Source organism: Hemibagrus wyckioides, linkage group LG01, assembly GCF_019097595.1.
Source record: "Hemibagrus wyckioides isolate EC202008001 linkage group LG01, SWU_Hwy_1.0, whole genome shotgun sequence".
Taxonomy (NCBI): domain Eukaryota; kingdom Metazoa; phylum Chordata; class Actinopteri; order Siluriformes; family Bagridae; genus Hemibagrus; species Hemibagrus wyckioides.
The window spans coordinates 34,821,438-34,845,868 of record NC_080710.1 but is presented as its reverse complement, the minus strand read 5'-3'; the positions used below and the strand labels follow the sequence as shown (position 1 = coordinate 34,845,868).

The window sequence follows — 24,431 nt, the reverse complement described above, 5'->3', positions numbered from 1 at the left end:
AAACTGAATTTAAATGAATTGAATTGAATTGATGATTCCTTACCTTGGTTTTCATATCAGCTTTCTGGATGGTGTAGCCAAGGATCTCACAGTTTCCATCATCTTTAGGTGGCTTCCACTCCAGTGCCGCGTTAAAACCCCAAACATCAGTCACTTTTACGGCTATAGGTGGCCCGGGCTTATCTGTAAACATTATTAACATAATTTCATGTTAATGTAAATGATATTCAATATTTAATAAGATATTTAGATAATGGTCATCATTAAGTGAGAGGAAACCAGAATTTGAACACTTATGATTTTGATATACTGTTCTTGTGGTTTTCTGTAAAGATGCTTTGTGTCTGTGTGCATTGTTAAAAGTCCCATATAAATACAATTGAACTGAATTAAACTGAATTGAATTGAATTGAATTGCATTAGATACAGAGAATGATTGTCATAATTTCAGGGAAACTGTAGAGAATTTGCTAAGTACTAATGTTGGTACTTTGTGGTGTATTAAATTTTTTTTAAACCTGTCTTAAATGTTTTAAATCTGTTTAAAACAAAATAAAACACAAAAATATCTACATATTAAATTAACTATGATTCCCCCTGACCCCACCCTAATAGAACAAAATTATCAAAACTAACAAGGAATAAAACCACAGCAGAAACACACACACACAATAGATATGTAAAAAAATCACTGTAACTTTAAAACCTGACAATTTTATAACCAATTTTATAATGTCTAGTACCACTTAGATTGTTTCACTCCTCTTCAAGAGACTGATGTAAATTCACAAATTTCTCTTCCTAAAATATTTTTTCTTGTTTGTTTTTATGCTGTCCCAACAGGTTTTAGACTCATGGTTTAGCAGCCACTGTGGACGGAGAGGTGGTCAGTATACTGAAGATTCTCATCTGTGTCTTATTACACTGAGATTACTTATGTATCTCTTTGTGCCTTCAGATGATTCCATTCAACAGATGAGAGAGAGAGAGAGAGAGAGAGAGAGAGAGAGGGTCCAGCTTGGGGTAGATGGGATTTAAATTCACAACCTACAGTTTTTTTTTCACACTAACCCACTACACGGATGTCGAGGGTGGCGCGGTCCTCCATGCTCTCAACCTGCAGAACTAGTGTGTATTTTCCAGTATTTTCTCTTTCTGCTGAACGGATAAACAACACTGAGTCAACATTGGAATTTCTGACTCCAACTTTCTTTGGATCGATCGGTTCTCCATCCTTCAGCCACTGAGCCACAGGGCGAGGTTTACCCTAAACACACACAAACACACACATGATTCAGGGCAAGGCTAGTCATTAGGGATAATTAAACTGTCCAGTGTTGTCCAGTGTTCTTCTGGTGTTAAAACACCAAATGTAATGGACATACCAGGAGCTAAGTGCCAGAAGAAAGACATTCAGAAATTCTGGACTAAAGTCTTGGGATGTATTCAGCACTGGATGATGCCAAATAACCAGCAATAGAAGACAATGTGATTATTCAAACACTGACTCACCTGGAAGGGAATGACCAGGTTGATGGTCTCTCCCACTCTCTTGATATATTTGGTTCTCAGATTGCGAGGAAGACGGATTTTAGGATGCTCTGAGAGAAATGGAGAGAAGGAATGAATTTAAGTGTGTAAAAGAATACCTGTCTGTTTTTTATTTATTCATTATTCCAGATATGATAAAATGATAACAGTCACCATGAGAGTTTCAGAACATATTTGCAGCAGAAAATATTAAAATATCACACATTTAAAAAGTTTAGTTAATTCAGATTTCCTTATCAGAATGTTTTGTCATACAGACGTACCCATGATCTCCCTGACAGTGATCGGCTGGGCGAGGAAGGCAGGAGCGCTTCGGCCTGCGATGTTCACCGCTACAACACGGAAGTTCATCTTCTCTCCTGTTGGCAAATTCCTTACCACATAGTTCTGACGGGTCACCAGCTCAGTGTTCGCCACCTGCCACTCCGTATCTGACACACAGTAAAAGGAACACACACATGAAGGAACTGTAGTATGAACAAATAACCAGTCCTGAGATTATCCAGATAATCAAAATTTATCCAGATCCTATCTGAACATTTGATCCTGATCCAGTTCCTGGTGTTTCTGATTCTAATACAGATTTTGTCTCTGATACTCAGAGATCCTGATCCAGCTCATGAATCTGATCTGAATGCAATCATGAATCCTAATTCAGTTCTTAATTCTGATTTATTCTTTGAACTTGTCCTATTGCCTGATCCTGATCTATCCCCAGATCTAAACCTTTCTTTCTGTACTAATCCTGCTATATTCCCTGAACCTGATATATCCCATTATTCAGTCCAAGCCCCTGATATTCACTTGAGATTGATATGGATCAACTTTTGTAGCTCCAGTTATGAATCTGGTTCTAGTCTCTGCCTTGGACTTGGCTCCTGTAGTCTCCATCTGTCCCAGTTACCCTTAGCCTCACAGCATCACCTGGTCTCCTGGACCTTTCTGTGATATGATCTTCTGGTTCCCATGCAGCAGTGTAGATTTACTCATACTGTGAGCTAGCTTATCATTTTTGCTTACCTCCCTCTTTGCAGAACTCAATGACATATCCATCTAAACCACCAGCACCAATTCTTTCTGGAGCCAGCCATTTCAGAGAGCAGGTTGTATCAGTCACATCTTCAACTGTTAACTTAGTGGGCTCACTAGTAGGAGCTTAGAAAGAGAGAGAAGAGGAGATCAGATGAGCACCAGGCAATCATAGTGTGTGTGTGTGTGTGTGTTCTTACCAATTGGCATGAAAGGTTTGGAGTTAAGACTTGGTGCTGAGACTCCAATGCTGTTAACAGCAAAAATTCTCATCTCATATAGAATTCCCTCAATCATCCTCTTGGCTTCATACTTCGTGTCCTCATACACATCAAAGTTCAGCTTTGTCCATCGAGATGATCCTTTCTTCTTCCTCTCCATCAGGTAACCTGCAAAAAAATAGAATAGTATTTATTGATCAGCATAACCTGACCTTCTGTTCGTCCATTGTTATGTGGAATGTAAAAAGTCTTCATCACATCACAATGAGTGGTTTCACCTTTAACTGGTGCTCCACCATCAAATTTAGGTGCCTCCCAGGTTATAGTAGCACAGTCCTCTCCTACTCCAATACACTTCACATGCTCAGGAGGATCAGGAACATCTACACACACACACACACACACACACACTGGGTTATAAAGGCTTACCTGGGTGAAGCTCAGTCCACACAGACACACTGATCTTAAAGCTTCATAATTTTTTATTTTGTCTTTTATTCCTCACCCACTATTTTGATGAACAGATTAGCTTTATCTTCTCCCACTGGGTTAGTCACAGTGATGCTGTAGTTGGCTTCATCATCACGCTCTGCCCCTTCAATGACAAAGGAGCTCAGGCCTTGCCTACTCTCCACCCTGACACGTCCTTCTGTTGCTGTGAGTTGCTGTAAAGGAGGAGGAGCCAATTACAAAAGTACAAAGTGACCAACGCATGGACAGTTTCTGACAGGATGATGCTGTGTACATAACCCTAGCCCTAACCCTAAGATCTGTACAATCTGTCTCATACCTGTCTCAGATCTGTCTTGTGCCTCGGGTTCGTCCTTGATCTGACATAAATCTGTCTCAGATCTGTTCTTAAATATGTTGCCGAAATGTTTTCTCTCAAGTTAAACTAAATACGCTCAGATCTATCTTAACTCTTAGTGTTAGATTTGTCTCGGATCCATCTTTAATCTAACTCCAGTGTCTTAAATGTGCCTCATGTCTGTTTTCAATCTAAGATAAGATAAGATAAGATAAGATAAGATAAGATAAGATAAGATAAGATAAGATAAGATAAGATAAGATAAGATAAGAGAAGATAAAACTTTATTGATCCCACAGTGGGGAAATTTGATTGTCACAGCAGTTCAACAGACAGATAACATGCAGGTTTTTAACCTAAAGATAGAAAGAAATTTAAAAAGACAGATAGTAAAAGAAAAGAAATGATGTAATAATTATAAAAGAAAATAAATAATATAAAATAAAACTTAAATCTCTAAACTTACTCAAATATGTTTTAGATATGTGTGTGTGTGTGTGTGTGTGTGTGTGTGTACTTCATCCCCCTTCTTCCAGCACACAGTAGGGGCGGGCTCTCCTGTGATCTCCACATCAAGGCGGAGCTTGTTGCCAGCGACAACAATGATGGTGTTCTGTGAGACGACGTTACCTGACACATCCAGATGGATCTTAGGAGGATCTGGAATAGATAGATAGATAGATAGATAGATAGATAGATAGATAGATAGATAGATAGATAGATAGATAGATAGATAGATAGATAGATGGATAGATAGATAGATGGCTGAATAATCAAATTAATGCAGTGAGTGATGGACAACATCATTGAGTAATTGATTGATTGATTGACTGATTGATTGATTGCTCACCTTGTCTTGGTACATAGTCAATCTTAATCTCTGAGGGAAAAAAGAAAGAGAAAATAAGGTTGATGAAAAAGAGAAATTATTTATGTGTACACTTTTATTAAATAAATCAGACATGTACAGACTCAGTAATAAACAGTGACTTGGACTTTTGCAGGAAGTGGTAAAATACTCAAACCTGTAGAATTTACATATTCATTCTTTGACTAGTGTCTAAACTTTTAGCATGTTTTCAGACACTGCTTTATCTGCTTCATTAATGAACTTCTTATAAAATTATTTTAAAGAGGCTTCTGAGTAATGAACAATAATTAAAGAGTAATTAATAATGAATAAAACCTCACCCAGGAAGTTGAGTTTGGCGGAGATGGACAGAGCGTATCCATCAGGAACAAATGTATAATCACCAGCATCACTCTGCTTCACATCATCTATAGTCAAACGATGGATCCTACACACATACACACGCGCACACACACACACACACACACACACACACACACACACACATTGCTTATATGGAGCATGTATATTTGAATCAAAGATGTATAATTGAAGTGTGTGTGTGTGTGTGTGTGTGTTTGTGTGTGTGTATATGTTTGTGTGTGTGTGTTTGTGTGTGTGTTTGTGTGTCTGTGTGTATGTTTGTGTGTCTGTGTGTGTGTGTTTGTGTGTATGTGTGTCTGTGTACATGTGTGTTTGTGTGTATGTTTGTGTGTTTGTGTGTATGTTTGTGTGTCTGTGTGTGTGTGTTTGTGTGTATGTTTGTGTGTGTGTGTGTTTGTGTGTATGTTTGTGTGTGTGTGTGTGTGTTTGTGTGTATGTGTCTACATTACCGGCCAATGTGTGTGATTTTGATGCGGTCATTTGGCAGAACTTCCACTCCATCTTTAAACCACTTTCCTGTCACCTTCTCATCTGAGACCTCACACTTAAACATGGCCTGTTCCGCTGACTTCACCGTCAGATCAGCTATACTTTGTAAAATCTCCAACTCCTTCTCTACTCAGATACAGACAGGGGAGGGATACAGGGTGGGAGAGAGAGAGAGAGACAGAGAGACAGACAGACAGAGAGACAGAGAGAGAGAGAGAGAAACAGAGACAGACAGAGACAGGAGAGATAGTGTGTTTGTGAGAGACAGTTGAACACAGCTCATACAGAGTACAGAGCTCTTCATGCGGCCACTCAGGTATCTACCCTCCACAATCAGCTCTCCTTTGGTGTGACCCCCGGTGGTGTAGGCATGGTACATTCCTGTGTCCTCCAGCGTGGCCTCCTGAATGATCAATGTGTGGCGCATTCCATCCTTCTTAAAGCGATAGTGACGACTATCATCACGGCTCAACTCCTGTTCCTCATAGCACCTACACACACACACACACACACACATACATCAAGTTCTTAACCCTGGTGTTATGTTGCTGGTCAAATTGACCCATTTTAAAGTTAAAAAAAATCTATAAAAAAAAAAGTTTTGGTATGAAACTTCTTCTGCTTGTGTTAATTACTGTGATCAACATATAGAACAACCCCCACCCTATTCCCCACTCCATGTTTATATTACATATATACTGTTTTCTGTTTTTGTGGGCAAACTCCACCCTCATTAAGTGGAGACTGGGCAGGGGAGGGGCAAAATATAGAAGGATTCTCTGCATGTGAGAGATCTACTAACATTACACTCCACAGCTACATGTGATATCCTCTCTGTCAGAACTTTACAAAATGAGCAGCAGAAGGAAACAGAGGCTCTGGAACTCTTTTTTGATCATGACAGTGAAATAGAGGAGGATGTGTCTGAAGATGAAGACCATCAATTGTGAGTCTGATCATTCTGATTATGAACCAAATGAGGAAACTGCTGTTCATAGTCCTCCAAGTAGGACATTCACATCGAAAAAATTGTCAGTCCAAATCCTCATGACTCGTTTATCTTGATTTTTAGTCAGCGGGTCAATTCAACCCTGAACAGAAAAGAACTGTGTTTAGAACTGTGTGTGTGTGTGTGTGTGTTTCTAACCAGATGACTTGTGCTCCTTCATCTGAAACTTCTACCTCAAACTCCACCCTCTCTCCAACCACCACCTGGTAGTCGTCCAGCAGCTTTGTGATTGTAACAGGTGGCTCTAAAACACACACACACACACACACACATTCCATATTACTTAGGTGAATTATAGCTAGGATGGTCATCAAAAACACTGATACAGTCTATCATCTGACTCTTGTAATGAACTTTGGAAAACAAATAAATGCTGGACTGCATGAGGAGCTACATGACCTCAGGACTGCATGCTGCTGTCTGGGATAGAAACATCACCTGACATAACATCACCTATTTCTAACACTCTTGACCCTCTGGAGTTTGCATACCAGGAGAAGGTGGGAGTGGAGGATGCCATTACCTACATGCTTCACAGATCCCTCTCTCACCTGGACAGCAGCAGTGGGGCTGTGAGAATAACATTTTTGGACTTCTCCAATGCATTCAACACCATCCAGCCGCTGCTCCTCAGAGATAAACTAACAGAGATGGGAGTGATCTCACACCTGATCGCGTGGATCACAGACTACCTGACAGGCAGACCTCAGTACATGAGACTGGGGGATTGCAGGTCTGACACTGTGGTCAGCAGTAGGGGGGCACCACCGGTCCTGTTCACCCTGTACACGTCAGACTTTCAGTATAACTCAGAGCTCTGCCACGTGCAAAAGTTCGTGGACGACACCGCTATCGTTGGCTGTATGAGGAAGGGACAGGAGGAAGAGTACAGAAAACTGATACAGGGCTTCGTTGCATGGTGCGTCTTAGGGCTGCATGATGACAAAAATCATAATTGTCGATTAATCCCTTGAAATTGTAATTGCGATTATTCATTACGATGATCACAATTTACATTAAATGGTGTTTTGAATAGCTTTATATCATTGTTTGAAGCAACTGCATGCCATATTTTATAACATATAAATATTTTTTATCTTGATGACTTTTCTATCCTATTTTTTTGAGGGTGGAATCATCAGAGAGTATCTCCGAGCCTTGAGTAAAACGGTCAATCACCATACTAGTATTTCTAGTGCTGAGAATTCCTTTATCAACAGACAGAACAGCCGAATGATGGAGTCTGTTCTGGTCCATTGTTCACCTAAACCACGTCTGTATTTTAACTTAAATACTGCATTAGTTGAATAATAGAAAGTCATGATGTTCAGACTGTAATGTCTTAGTGCTTTAACAGTTTAGATTTTATTTAGATCTGTCTTTAGGATGATTTAATTTAAGGCTTTTGTACGTCTTATGTATGGAATAATATTCTAAAGGGTCCTATATGTCAGGGGTTTTCAGAATCAGAGACAGTGGGCCTCCTTTTGGACACAACATACATTTGTTAGTGACTTTTATCAACTGTGTTAACATTAAATATAAGAAGTTATGCTATTATCTCAATAATAAGATTGTTGTGTCTTCTGACCATTTATTTTTTTTGCTGTCGTGGTCAAGAGCTGTAAGGTATTTTAATCACGTGGTGTGAAAGTAGCGCTGCACAGACCGATAGGTGTAGGACATTACAATATCGTGAGCACAGTTCTAGAGCATATTCCTTCACACACTCTTGCGGTATTTTGACCTCTTTGTGTGTGTGTGTGTGTGCACAGAGAGATAAGTCAAAAGTCATGTCTTTTCGGATCTAATTCTTGATTCTTCTCAGCAACACTTTGCAAACTAGTTAATGTTTCTTTATCAGTGCACATGTTCACCAAATGAACATGACGAGATAGACATGTACAAGTGGATAATTGGGGCGTTGATAAGGACAAGCCTACAGAATATTAGAACTATTAAAAGTTTTTATTTGTCCCTCACAACGTAACATGCAATAAACACCCCTTAAACACGCAGAATAATGGAAGTAGATTTTTTATGTAATCGCAGCTTTGAACGATTACATAATCGTGGCATCTGTAATCGTAATTGACATTAGAAAATCCATTAATTGTGTGGCCCTAGTGCGAAGATAACCATCTGCACCTCAATACCACAAAGACCAGGGAGATGGTGGTGGACTTCAGGAGGCCCAGGCCTCAACCGGAGCCTGTGGCCATCAACGGTGACTGTGTGGAGTTTGTTAAGACCTACAAATACCTTGGAGTACAGCTGGATGATCAAATGGACTGGACTGCCAACACAGCTCTGTGCAGGAGAGGACAGAGCCGGCTGTACTTCCTAAGAAGGCTGGCATCCTTTAACATCTGCTTCTATGCGGCAGTGTGCTGGGGAGGCAGCATCAAGAAGAAGGACTCCCCACGTCTGGACAAGCTGGTGAGGAAGGCGGGCTCGATTGTGGGCTCAGAATTGGAAAGCCTGACATCAGTGGCAGAGAGACAGGCGCTGAGCAGGCTCCTGTCCATCAAGGACAATCCACTGCATCCACTGTACAACATCATCTCCAGAGAGTAGAGCAGCTTCAGTGACCGGTCATTCCTCCCCCATGCCATGCAACTCTTTAACTCCACTCGGGGGGACCACACTACATACCGTATACTCCAGTTTGCACAGAACCCTTAAATACACTGAGATTTGCACAGGACTCGTTAAAAAACACACTTTATGCAGATTACCTCATTATCTCTTGGACCTTTAAATTTCTAGTATTTAGTAATTTTTGATATATTTTTTTTTAATTTTTTATTTATTACCTTATTACTTATGCTTGTGGATACTGGAAGTTATAAATTTCCCATTGGGATGAATAAAGTATCTATCTATCTATCTATCTATCTATCTATCTATCTATCTATCTATCTATCTATCTATCTATCTATCTATCTATCGGTTTTCGGTTCGATTCGGTTCTGATGTCAAATTAAAGTTGTTGTTTTTTTCCATTATTCTTTGTTTAGGTGACAGGGACAATAAGAAGTTAAGAAGAAAAAAAACTGGTTTTAGTTGCAATTCTCTTTATTTTACTTAAATGCAAAAATCAACTTGTACACATTCATAGTGTACTGAAAATAGTGAGATATAAAAATTAGCGCTTGTATGACTTTATTACAGGAGATGGGTTTGGAGTACAGCGCTCTTTATTTCCTGATCCGGTATGTAATGACCAGTCAGGGTGAGATAACTCTCTGTAATGACCAGTCAGGGTGAGATAACTCTCTGTAATGACCAGTCAGGGTGAGATAACTCTCTGTAATGACCAGTCAGGGTGAGATAACTCTCTGTAATGACCAGTCAGGGTGAGATAACTCTCTGTAATGACCAGTCAGGGTGAGATAACTCTCTGTAATGACCAGTCAGGGTGAGATAACTCTCTGTAATGACCAGTCAGGGTGAGATAACTCTCTGTAATGACCAGTCACGGTGAGATAACTCTGTTACCCCTGAGCTCCACCTATCTGTTATTAGAGCAAGACTTTGTGCTTTAGCCGATTCGGTTTTGATTTTTTTGTGCGTTTTTTCATAGAGATCGGGAAAAAAGTCCGTGTCAGTAGTGTGTAACACGGTTCACTTTTATAAGTTGCTGAAAGCCCACATCACCGATCACAGAAAACGGCTGCAAATCTTTAGCAATTATTATATTATAATTATTTTTGTGTCTCTCTGAACCAGTTGTGTCTGAATGCTGGAAGGGATCAGATAGGGGACTGTGGTTTTTTGGGTTCCTGTGTTCCCTGCTCTGCCCTCCTGCTTCCACACAGTGATATCTCTGGGTGATGGAGCTGTAGATGTGTGGTCATGTTGAAGTATGTCCATGTCAGTAACTCGTGTGGAACAGCGCTTAAACACAGACATGTTTTGTTTAGTGTTTTTGTTTCATCTCCATCAAAGTCCACAACAAATCCGAAATCTTCCCACACCACAGATCTGAGAGACGGAGCTTCCTCATGTTCCTGTCTCACTTCACCTCTCTCCAGGGTTAGAGTGAAATCTGACACCAGCATCACAAGCATGGTCACCGCCCCTAACTTTAGCGCTCACTGATTGGATATTTACTCGAGGGGAGGCGTGTCTGTCTCAGCGTGTAGACATACAGTACAGGCAAACACAAACAGGAAGTTCAGAGAGTAATAAAAGACATGGTTATTATTATTTTAAGGAAAAACTGAAAAAAACACGATTCACATACACATACTGAACCGTGGAGATCGTACCGAATGCTTCAATATTATATTGAGTATTACTACTATTTACCTAATTCCATACAGCTCAACCCTACTACACACCTGCCTGTTACACAGGTGAGGCTCTTTACTGCAGAGTTCCTGTGCTCCACTGCACTACAGCTCCACTCCACTGTACATCAGCTCCACTGCACTGACCACTGTTCTCTTTTTCTTCTGGATATTTACTTATTATAAGGGTGTATTTACTGTCCTGCGCTCATATTTGCACTTTATTGACCCCTGTATACTGTTATGTGTTTGATGTACCTTTGACATAGATCTCTGTGAAACATTTATCTTCTCCAATCACACACTCATAAGCTGCATCGTCGGCCAGGGTGCACTTATTTATGGTAAGAGTGCGGACATTCCCATTGGCCTCCATAATGTACCTACAACACAGAGGGCCAATAAGTTGTCAGAAAATAATCAGACAATCAGATGTGTCAGACTCAGAATGTGTGTGTGTGTGTGTGTCTCACTTGGCTGAAGGTTTAATTTCCTGGCCATTTCGGAGCCATTTGACTTCAGCATTGGGATCTGCAACCTCCACACGAAGCACAACCTTCTTCCCCTTCATTACAGAATACCACTCTTCCAAGCGCTTCAGAAATGCTACACACACACACACACACACACACAGATTACCCATTCTTTCAAAAGTCTTTTTCTCTCAAGCTACCAGACCCCTAGGAAATATTTGTATATAATAAAGTGAGGAAGAGGATGAAGAGTGGCTGTAGAAGGTGGAACATGAGGAACATGGTTATGGAGAACTAAAGGAGTTTCTGGAGCTTTATATGAAGATATAATGACCAGAGGTGAAGGCTACACGGTGAAGGTAGTATGTGTATTCTAGTTAGATGGACTGAAGAATTTGCTCAGATGAGTAGTGAAACGTTTGTAACACATAACTTCCAGAGTGGTATGAAGGGTTAGGATGGAATGAGGATAGGAATTGAGATTAAAGCAGATGTTTTTATGAAATGATTGAGGAGGATCTGGAACTGAGGTGAGATGTGGTTGATGGGACACTGAGCATGTGGATCAGGAGAGTTTGGGAGTGTGGCTGAAAACTTTATTGAACTTTATTGTGGAAGCTTTGGGCTTGTGGATGAGGAGGCAGTGTAAATGTTCGGGGTTTGGGACCAGGGTTCTCGTGAACTTTATTGTGGATGTCCTGGGATTCCTGTGGCAGGGGCTTTGAGGGTCTGGGGGTGTGAGGAGCTGGGACAACAGTTGAGGGTTGCTTTTGGAATGTGGTTCCAACTGTGGAAAGACCAATAGCAGAGAAAAATGTTCTGCTCAGTGACTTCAGGGAGAAGGAATCAGCATCTGGGGAACGTTCTTGGCCATGATGTACGGTTGTTATGGTAACAGCAGGATAAACCTCATTATTCCTCCTTCCTTTACTGTCACCCCCTCCACCCCCACCCCCGGAACCTCAAGAACCTCACACTCTCACCTTCACTGTGTTTCTGCTCCACAGGTTTCATCTTCTTCAAGCGCTTCAGCATTCCTCTCAGATCTGTAATCCCATATTTAAATGCAATCTTCTCATATTCACTCGGGTGAGCGTTCTTCAACATCTCCCAGATCTCATTCTCATCAATCTGTGGTTGCACCTTCGTAGGCCTGACACACACACACACATACACACAGACACACACAGACACACACACAGTGAGTGAAGGTATCTAATAAACACAGGTGATTGTTATTCTGTTCAATAAGATGACAATAAATCATATTATTATTATTATTTACACACTCTTATTTTTTATGTTTTGAGCAAATTATGGATAAAATAATTTCAAAATGTTTTAGAATTATTTAAAAAATAGTTGATTACTGACTTTTTAGCGGCTTTGAGCAGCGCGCTGAAGTCCAACTCTCCTTCATCCTCACCCGCATCACTGGAAACACACATTAATAAATACTCACACTTCACACAGACAGACACACACTGATCAGTCAGACCCAGAACCCACACTTCACACACTTTACACACTTCACACACTTTACACACTTTGTTTTACATACAGACTTACGCTCTTTTGAAGGCAGAGAGAATGTCCTGAGGTTGATCTGCTTCAGCAGCTAGAAGCACACATGGTTTCAGGTTTAAACTTAATGATACATCACTGTGTGTGTGTGTGTCTGTGTGTGTTGCTTACCTTCCACAGAGACCTGAAAGGTACAGCTGTCGCATTTATCTTTTGCGGTCACTTCACACCTGTAACCTCCTGCATCACCTGGCTTCACTTTCACTAACTTCATCTCATACGTATAGACCTGAACAACACATACACACACACACACACAGACACACACATACACACACATACACACTTAACAAGCTTCATCATATGAAACAAAGTTCTTCTCAACCAGCTCCAGGTGTTTATGTCTCCCTGAGACAGCTCTTTAGCCGTAGAGCTGGTGATGTTTGCCTCATGAAGCCACCTGAGAATTGTTCTTCATTTTAACCAGAGAGCAGAGGAACAGCTGATACAGGCTCACTGGCTGAAGAAGATGAATAAACTTTATCCAGACTCTGACCTATGAAACTGGGAACTATGGTATTGTGTGCTGTGACAGGACTGTGGTCTGTTCTGGTCAGTAAAACTGTTAAAGACAACTATACAACTACACAACTACACAACTGTACAACTACACAAATACAATGAGGGAAAAAATGATTTGATCCCCTGCTGATTTTGTACGTTTGCCCACTGACACAGAAATGATCAGTCTGTAATTTTAATGGTAGGTTTATCTGAACAGTGAGAGACAGAATAACAACAAAAAAATCCAGAAAAACACATTTCAGAAAAGTTCTACATTGATCTGCATTTTATTGAGTGAAATAAGTATTTGACCCCTTTGCAGAACATGACTTAGTACTTGGTGCTTGTTGGCAATCACAGACGTCAGACATTTCTTGTAGTTGGCCACCAGGTTTGCACACATCTCACATCTCAAGGAATTTGGGCCCACTCCTCTTTGCAGATCCTCTCCAAGTCATTAAGGTTTAGTGGCTGACCCTTCAGCTCCCGCCACAGATTTTCTATGGGATTAAGGTCTGGAGACTGGCTAGGCCACTACAGGACCTTAATGTGCTTCTATTTGAACCACTCCTTTGTTGCCTTGGCCGTGTGTTTTGGGTCATTGTCAGGGTGGAATATCCATCCACGACCCATTTTCAATGTCCTGGCTGAGGGAAGGAGGTTCTCACTCAAGATTTGACGGTCCATGGCTCTGTCCATCGTCCCTTTGATGCGGTGCGGTTGTCTTGTCCCCTTAGCAGAAAAACTCCCCCAAAGCATAATGTTTCCACCTCCATGTTTGACGGTGGGGATGGTCTTCTTGGAGTCATAGGCAGCATTCCTCCTCCTCCAAACATGGCGAGTTGAGTTGATGCGAAAGAGCTGGATTTTGGTCTCATTTGACCACAACACTTTCACCCAGTTCTCCTCTGAATCATTCAGATGTTCACTGGCAAACTTCAGATGGTCCTGTACATGTGCTTTCTTTAGCAGGGGGACCTTGCGGGCGCTACTGGATTTCAGTCTTTCATGGCGTAGTGTGTTACCAATTGTTTTCTTGGTGACTGTGGTCCCAGCTGCCTTGAGATCATTGACAAAATCCTCCAGTGTAATTCTGGGCTGATTCCTCGCCGTTCTCATGATCATTGAAACTCCATGAGGTGAGATCTTGCATGGAGCCCCAGACCGAGGAAGATCGACAGTCCTTTTGTGTTTCTTCCATTTGGGAATAATCACACCAACTGTTGTCACCTTCTCACCAAGCTGCTTGGCGATGGTCTTGTAGCTCATTCCAGCCCTGTGTAGGTCTACAATCTTGTCCCTGACATCCATGGACAGCTCTTTGGTCTTGACCATGATGGAGAGTTTGGAATCTGATTGATTGCTTCCTTCTGTGGACAGGTGTCTTTCATACAGTTAAGGAGCTGAGATTAAGAGCACTCCCCGAGAGTGCTCCTACTGTAATCTCAGCTCCTTACCTGTATAAAAGACACCTGGGAGACAGAAATCTTTCTGATTGATAGGGGATCAAATACTTATTTCACTCAATAAAATGCAGATCAATGTAGAACTTTTCTGAAATGTGTTTTTCTGGATTTTTTTGTTATTATTCTGTCTCTCACTGTTCAGATAAACCTACCATTAAAATTACAGACTGGTCATTTCTGTGTCAGTGGATCATTTTTTCCCTCACTGTATACACACACACAAACCCATACACACACACACCTTGGTGTTCCTGTCATACGTCTCTTTAAACTGCAGGTGTTTTCCAGCTTTACTGCCAAGATCAAGCCACTTCCCTTTCAGCCACTTCATAGTGGGCTTCCTGGCAAGAGTGGAGGAATCCACCTTAGCAATAAACACCACATCCTTCCCTACACACACACACACACACACACACAAACAAATGCATACAATGAAACACAGTCCAGTTTATCTGAAATCTGAATTGATGTCCATAGAAAGAAACTTACTATAGTGTGTATTTGTGTGTGTGTGTGTTGTACCTGTAATGGCCACTGTATCTTGCGGCTTCTCCACAAAAAGACCAGTCAGCTCAGTCTTCTCTTTAAACACAGAAACAAGTAAGAAAAGTAAGAACACACACACACACACACACACACACTGGATGTAAAAAACACACATCACTGCAAAATTACAACACACACTGACACACTGTAGCACACAGCTCATTGTGTATTTTACACACAACATGCATGGAGTACAACAAAAATCGCACACTTAAAACAGTTCATTATTTATTTGTGTGTTTATGGAGTGTTTATCAGGGAGAGTGAGGACAGTTTTTTTTTTTAAAAGCACTTTTAAAAATTGACAGAACAGATTTACAGAAATATAAACATTCTGGATTTTAATTATTTATAAGCTTATTCCTAACACTGGTGAGAAAAATCTCCTGAAAGGGATCTGAAAGGGAACGATACTCATCCGGGGAGCATCAGCCATAACATTCTGACCACTGACCGGTGATGTGAATAAGACTGAGTATCTCCTCATCATGGCCCCTGTTAGTGGGGGGGGTATATTAGGCAGCAAGTCAACATTTTCTCCTCAAAGTTGATGTTAGAAGCAGGAAAAATGGACAAGTGTAAGGATTTGAGCACGTTTGACCAAAAGGGCCAAACTGCAGCTCTTGTGGGGTGTTCCCGGTCTGCAGTGGTCAGTATCTATCAAAAGTGGTCCAAGGAAGGAACAGTGGTGAACCGGCGGTCATGGGTGTTCAAGGCTCATTGATGAACGTGGGGAGTGAAGGCTGGACCGTGTGATCCGATCCAACAGACGAGCTACTGTTGCTCAAATTGCTGAAGAAGTTAATGCTGGTTCTGATAGAAAGGGGTCAGAATACACAGTGCAGGACAGTTTGTTGCGTATGGGGCCGCATAGCTGCAGAGCCATCAGTGTACCCGTGCTGACCCCTGTGCACCACCAAAAGAACCAATAATGGGCATGTGAGCATCAGAACTGGACCACGGAGTAAAGGAACTTACCTGGGGAACACATGGCACCAGGATACACTATGGAAAGAAGGCAAGTCGGTGGAGGCAGCATCATGCTTTGGTCAGTGTTCTGCTTGGGTCCTGCATCCATGTGGATGTTCCTTTGACACGTACCACCTACCTAAGCATTGTTGTAGACCATCTACACCCTTTCATGGAAACGGTATTCCCTGATGGCTGTGGCCTCTTTCAGCAGGATAATGCACCATGACACAAAGCAGAAATGGTTCAGGAATGGTTTACAGGACTTAAAGGATCTGCTGCTAACATCTTGGTGCCAGAGCCCACAGCACACCTTCAGGGATCTAGTGGAGTTCATGCCTCGACGGGTCAGGGCTGTTTTGGCAGCAAAAGGGATAATAGAAGCATAATGTTATGGCTGATCGGTGTATATGTAAAATGCTTTGTCTAAAACTTTAAACTCACATCTTCATCCTCATCCTCCAATACAAACACTTTTAACACAAAATAAAATATGTTTAAAAAATCACATGTACAACACACACACACACACACATTGAGAGAAAGAATGGATCATATGTCTATTCACATTCACACACAGTCAGCACACAAATAAGAACTGATGTACTATTTATAAATTTTGATAATGACCAACTTTATTATGGAACACACACACACACACACACACACACACACACACATATATATTCAGTAAAATAGATCACATGTTTATTTTACACACAAACACACAACACAGTGAGAAAACGTGTGAAACGTCTTCATCAGCATCTCCCAGTCTCCTAGTCCTGAGCTCCTTATTCTCCTGATTCTCTGTGATTAATTCATGTGTGTGTGTATTAAATCACAAAACAGCAAAATAATATATACACACCTTATACATGTGTGTGTGTGTATTTATATAATTACTGAATAGTGATTTAATGCAACACACAGGTCAAAGATGAAGAGTTCCTAAACACAAAAAGTGATTGTGTGTGTGAGTGTGTGTGTGTATGAGTGTGTGTATGTGTATGTGTGTGTGTGTTTGTAAGTGCGTGTGTGTGTGTATATGTGTATGTGGCTGTGTGTGTTTATGGGTAAGCAGAGATTAAAATTATATTATGTTTTAAAACAAATAAATAAATAAATATAAACACATCTTTGACCTTCATACACAGGTATAGATGTATAATATATATATCATATGTGTGTACATATAAATATATATCCTCACATCCGCATGTGATCACATCTGCATTTTACTGCCTCTGGTGCTCTGTTATTATTATTATTATTATTATTATTATTATTAATATTATGTCTCCATGCACCAGTGTGTCTCACCATGTTCTCCATCAGTGTCTGTTAGGGATTAAACCAGTCATTGTATAAAGTGATTAAAAATAAAAAAAAGACTAAAGAATAAATATACAGAATCATTTTCATTGTGGAGGATGAACTGCACTAGTGCTTTTGTGTCCCAAAATCCAACGCATATATTACCACTAATTAGCACATTTGCTAGTAATTACTACTAGCTAGCAAGTTGCTAACAAGTTACAGTGGAACCTCGCATATGGACAAACTGAATGAACTGAATGTTACGCGTACGTCCAGGAGCCGGTCAGAACTCAGCATCAGTGGAAAGCCAAGCGAAAACTGTGTGGAAGGGTCATCCCATGATACCAACACTGCCTTCAGCATGTGTTCTAAAGCTATTTGATTTTTGGTGTTTTTTTGTGGACAGATTGGTGGTGTTGGCACTCTGTTCTATTTTTAGCCCAAGCTTGTTGGCACGACTTCCTGTGAGGAGACTTGACATGGAATGCTTTGCTTGGGTCAGTTCTTTGTAAGCAGTTTACATACGCTTTGTATTGGTCATATCGGTCAGATGTTTGGGCAGCTAGAACGGATTATCTGCATTTACATTCTGATGAGAAAAATTTATTTCACAATACAGATCTTCACCTGAAGAACTCGCCTCCAGAACCAATTCCATTCTTGTCCTGAGGTTCCACTGTACTGAAAAGGTTACCACAGAATAAGAGCTTCATAGTGACTCCATTCCGTGTGCAGCATTTAAAACTCTGCTGTAGAATAAATTTCACTAAAAACTCTTCTTTCACACATTTGAGACACAACCTCAGTGAAAATAACCAGACTGATGAGGACTAAACCCACTAGGGGGCTCTGATGAGCTCATTTCTCATCCTGAGACAAAATGTCACTTAAATTTAGACAGAAAAAAAAAACAGGATTAAAGTCATCAAATGAAAAATACAATAATTCTGTCAGCTCACACACACACACACACACACACACTTACCATCAGGTTCAGTTTCTGGGCCTGAAATTGACAAACAGTGGTGATAAGAAACATAATAATAATAATAATAATAATAGAAAGAAAGAAAGAAAGAAAGAAAGAAAGAAAGAAAGAAAGAAAGAAAGAAAGAAAGAAAGAAAGAAAATTTACCTGCTTGCTCTGCAGGAGCTTTCTTTGCTTCAGAGTCCAGGAGGAAAAGAGAAGAGAGTTTTAAAAGGAGAACTTTCTACTTATTTTCTTTATTTCTACTAATATTTACATATTTATGTGTTTGTGTAATAGTGGAATAAATCTATATTTTTCATCCTTTATTATATTTCTGTTCTAATACCCTTTACTCTGACGATTCTGCATTTCTCCCAACGATATCTCACTGTTCTGTACAGGTTCAGTGACCATAAAGAAATCTTCTCTTTTGTAGCTTCAAGAGTCTTTAATGTGGGTTTTTTTTATCTTTAATAACATAACACATTCTCTCAAATTCATTTCCTTATTCAGTTTGAATGTATAAATAATATATACACACACACACACACACAAATATATAAACACACGGGTGCAAACTGATCCTCATAAACGTAAGAGAGTGGGGGGGTGTGAAAGAGAGAGAAACCTGAGAAGAGATTGACCTTAAGCTTGACATATCTTCTTCTTTTTTCCACTTCTTCTGTTTCAGATGACCGAGTGTACTCTTATAATTTATACACATTGACAGATCAATAGACACACAGACATGAAGTCACCTCTGCTGGAGAAAATCAACTGTTTAAACCAAAACTTTCAGGCCAAGAACAACCAGGTTCTCTGGGTTCTCCAGTCCATATCTGAGCTGTGACCTGACCATTCAACTTCACAACCAATAACGAGAGAGGAAAGATCTTAAACCCATCCTAAAGAAGCTGTTATTCCGGATATGAGGATGAGCACTGCTTACACCCAGATCTCCACTCACGTCCCACATGAGCACAAGATGATCCTTTACATATTTTTATTGGTCACGGTCAGTAGCTCATAATTCTGTTTGGATTAAAGAATATCCAGGAGTATCCTGAGCTCATGTTAACCATGTCCTCCAGGACATACCACACTGCTTCATATGCAGCACACTGACGACAGCCTGGTGTTCTCTGGATTAATGAGCATGACTATTAAATCTGATAAGTCCTTCAGCACCATGAGCACCAGCGCTATATCTTCCAGGCTCCTCCTGTGGGATTATCATCAATCAGATAGATCTAATGAAGAACCAAGTGTCCAGAGACAAGCAATAAGTCATCAGAAAGAAGATGGTAGAGTTCTGTTTTCACCATTTCATCTGTAGCTTAAACACTAAGCACTTGCCTTAAGTAAGACTTCCTTCACTAAGTTCTTCTAGTAATACAGCCTGACTCTGCTGGACATGGTCAATACTGGACCTTTGTCATGTGACAGTACAATTGACCCTGGTCATGCTCATAACAATTCAGTAATTATTTGCTTTGTAAGAGTGGAAGTACTGACTGTCAGCTGAACACCTGAATGACTGTCAGGCCAGTCTTTCTCTCTCTCTCTCTCTCTCTCTCTCTCTCTCTCTCTTAAGAGTTTCAACTTAATCCTTCCACCCTCCACCCAAGAATGTGTAATCAGATGCCTTCACCACACAGCTCCAGCCTCCAGCGACAGAAATGGAATCTCAGATGATTGTCCCGAATTTCAAGAATTTGGCAGCAGATCAGTGGGGTATGCAGACCGTGGTCCAAGAAACACTACAGGGAGAACTGGATCCAAGTGTTGGACCTCTAACCTGCCCTCCAGTTCAGAGTGCTGAAAATGGGCTATTGCATCACCTTCATGGCCACACAGGGGCAATACTGTCTTGATATGGGCACTTACTCCTGAAGAAGTCCAGGGTCTGTTTTTGGTGACTCAAAATAGGGACAGACAGCAGAGCTCTCAGAAACGTCTTACCCCATTACTGTGACCTTACTATATCACATTCACACTGTAATACAGACTCCCTGGAGAGGTGCTTAATTAGCCATAGCCTTAGCTGTAATAACATTCAATGCTATTTAATATGGTCTTCTTTTTTGCTTCACAAAGACCAAACTTTTAAAAGTTAAAATGTCAGTCAGAGGTACAAAATGTCATGAATTCAGATAGTACTCTTTAAATTCCATGACCCCATTGTTGACCCCCATGACCACCGTGACTTTAATGCCCAAAGGTAGGTGGACATCTGACCATCACACCCAACTGTGTACTTGTTGAACATTCCATTTAAAACCCTGGCCATTTATGTTGCTCAGATTTGATCAATTGTACCTCACATGCTGGAGCAGGGTTTGGAATTTGAGTTTGGGGAAAAACACAAAGGAGTGTGATGGTCAGCAGTTGGCCATATAGTGTACATTTCTTCTTCTTGTTCATACTCCTTTTTTTTACTTTAATCAATAAAAGGAACTTTAAAATGAGGAGTAATGTCATTACTAATACAGTTTATTAACTCAGTGTTTCATCATACCTGGACACTGTACATTTTCTGCCTAAGAGCTGCTGCTGTAATCATAAGGACTGTCCACAGCTTAAGAACAAACATTAGTATATAAATAGATGAAAAGTTTGCTAAATGCTATTGCTAATACACTGATTTGTAGTTAAGCAGAACGTGATACAGTTGTCTAGCCATTAGACAGTAAACTAGCATATCCTTTCAATGGCTTTTAGTTGTTCCTTTCTTTAATTTTCATTCAAGTAATATAATTAAAAACAGGGTTGATTTGTTTTAACAGAAAGCTGCTGCTCCTCCCCCTGATCATGGAGCTGCAGGATTCCTGCCCTTCTGTTAGCAGGTTCCATTTTTGACTGCTAGCTGCAATAATAGCACTGTGAGGCTAATAGGGAAGTCAGCACACTGCACCAGGAATGCACGACATATAGAAGGAGAGCAACTCAATGGAACACACACACACACACACTGTGTAATATTGTGTGAATAAAAGCTTTAACCTCATGCTGTTATTAAAGTGTGTAATGAGTGTGTTTAAAGAAGAAATAGACTTTTTTTGTCACATATACATTACTGCACAGTGAAATTCTTTCTTCACATATCCCAGCCTTGGAGGTTGGGGTCAGAGCACAGGGTAAGCCATGATACAGTGCCCCTGGAGCAGAGAGGGTTAAGGGCCTTGCTTGAGGGCCCAACAGGGCATGGTGCTGGGGCTTGAACCCCCAATCTTCTGGTCAACAACCCAGAGCCTTAACCTCTTGAGCCACCACCGCCCCTAACACCCTGCTCTGAAAGTATTTAGAGCTTTATCTATAAATTTGACAGATCAGTAAGCCCCTAAACACACACACACACCCACACACACACCCACACACACCAACACACACACATACACACAGGTGTGAAGAGAACTTTAATGTAACACCATACAGCTGATGGACAGTAGCGCAGGTTTATATTAACGCACTTGCTCTGATACCTTATCATTTCCATAGCAACAGCTCATTCATATTAAACAGATTAAATAGGTGTGTAAATGTTGATATAAAGAATCTGTCTGTGATTTATGTAAACTATATGGAATGAGTCTCCAGTGTCAGTGCTTTGGGATAAATTTACACATTAAACTTTAGCTGATTTGTGACGATGCCAGTAATTAAAAGCAGTACACGAATAAAAGAGGACAGAATTGAATGTGTAAACAAAGTAAAGCTGTAAGTTAAAGTTTCCCACATCTTCTGGACAGAAGAGTATACACTTCTGTATACTTCTGCGACTTGCATTATCTTACAGCTGTAATCTAGATTATTTTACACTTTTAAATTACTTTCACTTTAAACTCTTATGCATTTAACGCATGATATACTGCAATGTAAATGTTTCAGTAATTATTTAGTCTCTGTGTTCAGGCAGGTGGAAATGTCCTGCGTCGTTAGATCCTGACTCACAGAGTTAACAATGAAGAACGATCAATTTGAATAAAATACCAGATATTCCTCTCTGCAGGGGTTAAAGCGATGTGTTTATTGGCTCAGACCTCGTGTTAGGGTGAAGACACACACACACACACACAAACACACACACACACACACACACAAACACACATGCATGTGTGTTGCGGAGATGAGGTCATATTCCTCTGAGTGTTAATTTGGGAGATTAACATTGGCTGAGGTTATTAAAAGGTTGTAAGATGAGAGGAAGGATAAAATTTTACACTCTTTACAGCTCAGCCCATTCCTCTTAAGCACACACACACACACTCTCTCTCTCTCTCTCTCTCTCTCTCTTCATGTTTGTAATGTCTCAATAATAATAATAATAATAATAATAATAATAATAATAATAATAATAATAATAATAATAATAATACACCGTATTTTTAATATATATAATATATATATTTTAAAATATTTAATAATAATTATTATTATTATTATTAGGTATTGAAATACATTTTCGTTAATAATTAATGTACATTACATTTGGATAATGTTAAATATGTTATAGAATTTCTAAACGCTCAAATGTTCTAATACTCTGTGACATCTGTGTTTATAATGTTATAATGAGCACATATTATAATGCATTATGTAATTCAGTTCAGTTCAGCATTTCAGCTCATGTAAGTGATATAGTGATGATATAGCCAATGTTTTCACTCTTTATTTTCTTTAATATTAGTCAGATTTCCCAACGTTTCATATTGTACATGTTTAACTCACAGGACGATCCCAATTACAGCGGAAATGACCATAATAGTGCCCTAAGCCCTGCTCCCATTTTCAACTGTGTCACTGTCCCAAACAGCACAAAATCACAGAATACACAAATACAGATACCTCACACTCACACGACACAGAACATACTACACACAATACAGTTAATACACACACCACCACAACAGCTTTACACAACCTGGATACAGATCTAGATTTAGATCCTAATGACCAAACCAGAGGTGACAAAATAAGCTTCGAGCAGAAACAGACCCAAAAATGAGCCCATCCTCACATGTGTGTGTGGGTCATTATGATTCCAAAACTGGTCCTGAGACCACAAATATCTGGACATAATCTTATTGCAGTGTATTATGGGATTTTATGGTTATAACCATGACTATAAAATGCCCCCCCTACACACACACTCTCTCAGATATCACTGACATTTAAACACACCTGTTAAGCCTCGCCCTAATCACACTGCACACTCTGCACTTCTTATTAATCTTTAACTCTCTGCAGTTTGAGTGTGTAACACATTTAGAGTATAATTATATTTACAACAACATGCTAACAATTATAACATGCACTTTACACGCATTTGATACACACTTCCATTTATACTACTACTACTAACCGTAATAATAACCATAATCATGTTGATTGTATCTTCTTTGAGGATGATGTTAAAATGGCTAATAATTCCATTAGCATGAAATCTAATCAGAATGAAGGTGAGGTACCTTTAGCTTTGGGCTCAGGCATGGTGACGGCTGAATCTCTCACTGGTCTGCAGTCGGAGAACTTTTTCCTTTTTATTCCTCACTCTGTCATTCCTAAAGGAGGAGGGGGAGAGCGAGAGAAAAAGATAGAGGGAAAGTGAGAGAGAGAGGTGACACCTTAAACCCCTCAGTGACTTCAAGGAGAATATTTTGGGATGGTGATCAAGCCCAGAACAGAAGTGGGGGTTCTGTTTCTCCTTTACCCTTTAACTGCACTCTTATTCTTTAATATCTATCTATCTATCTATCTATCTATCTATCTATCTATCTATCTATCTATCTATCTATCTATCTATCTATCTATCTATCTATCTATTGAGCTGTCTTGCTGTCTGTCTCTCTAAGAGTTGACAGAAAGACAGTAAAGCAGAAAGAAGAAAGAAGCAGAGGAACAACAGAGAGAAAAAAGAGAGAGAGAGATAAAGGTGTTGAAGTGAATGATTGCCGTCGCTGCCG

The 24,431-nt window shown here is 40.1% G+C and overlaps 1 protein-coding gene across 2 annotated transcripts in view; it reads right to left on the bottom strand.

Annotated features, from left to right (window-relative positions):
• The window catches only part of mybpc2b (myosin binding protein Cb), a 43,279-nt gene extending 19,257 nt beyond the window's left edge, over window positions 1–24,022 (bottom strand). The window contains exons 1-26 of one of the 2 annotated variants that reach the window (XM_058400697.1): window positions 23,937–24,018; window positions 18,634–18,660; window positions 18,484–18,504; window positions 17,502–17,519; window positions 15,186–15,245; window positions 14,905–15,053; window positions 12,805–12,922; window positions 12,679–12,727; window positions 12,484–12,543; window positions 12,093–12,262; window positions 11,110–11,242; window positions 10,895–11,019; window positions 6,480–6,585; window positions 5,657–5,823; window positions 5,293–5,458; window positions 4,801–4,907; window positions 4,460–4,489; window positions 4,127–4,269; window positions 3,307–3,466; window positions 3,080–3,184; window positions 2,781–2,969; window positions 2,572–2,706; window positions 1,815–1,982; window positions 1,513–1,601; window positions 1,072–1,267; window positions 44–183 (exon numbers count right to left, since the gene is read on the bottom strand). In XM_058400697.1, coding sequence (XP_058256680.1) covers window positions 44–183; window positions 1,072–1,267; window positions 1,513–1,601; window positions 1,815–1,982; window positions 2,572–2,706; window positions 2,781–2,969; window positions 3,080–3,184; window positions 3,307–3,466; window positions 4,127–4,269; window positions 4,460–4,489; window positions 4,801–4,907; window positions 5,293–5,458; window positions 5,657–5,823; window positions 6,480–6,585; window positions 10,895–11,019; window positions 11,110–11,242; window positions 12,093–12,262; window positions 12,484–12,543; window positions 12,679–12,727; window positions 12,805–12,922; window positions 14,905–15,053; window positions 15,186–15,245; window positions 17,502–17,519; window positions 18,484–18,504; window positions 18,634–18,660; window positions 23,937–23,958 — 2,853 coding nt within the window. In that variant the 5' untranslated portion in view covers window positions 23,959–24,018. Of the gene's footprint in view, window positions 1–43; window positions 184–1,071; window positions 1,268–1,512; window positions 1,602–1,814; window positions 1,983–2,571; window positions 2,707–2,780; window positions 2,970–3,079; window positions 3,185–3,306; window positions 3,467–4,126; window positions 4,270–4,459; window positions 4,490–4,800; window positions 4,908–5,292; window positions 5,459–5,656; window positions 5,824–6,479; window positions 6,586–10,894; window positions 11,020–11,109; window positions 11,243–12,092; window positions 12,263–12,483; window positions 12,544–12,678; window positions 12,728–12,804; window positions 12,923–14,904; window positions 15,054–15,185; window positions 15,246–17,501; window positions 17,520–18,483; window positions 18,505–18,633; window positions 18,661–23,936 lie in introns of both variants that reach the window. The other variant, XM_058400707.1, reaches the window with a different exon arrangement.
• Between the last annotated feature and the right edge of the window lie 409 nt (window positions 24,023–24,431).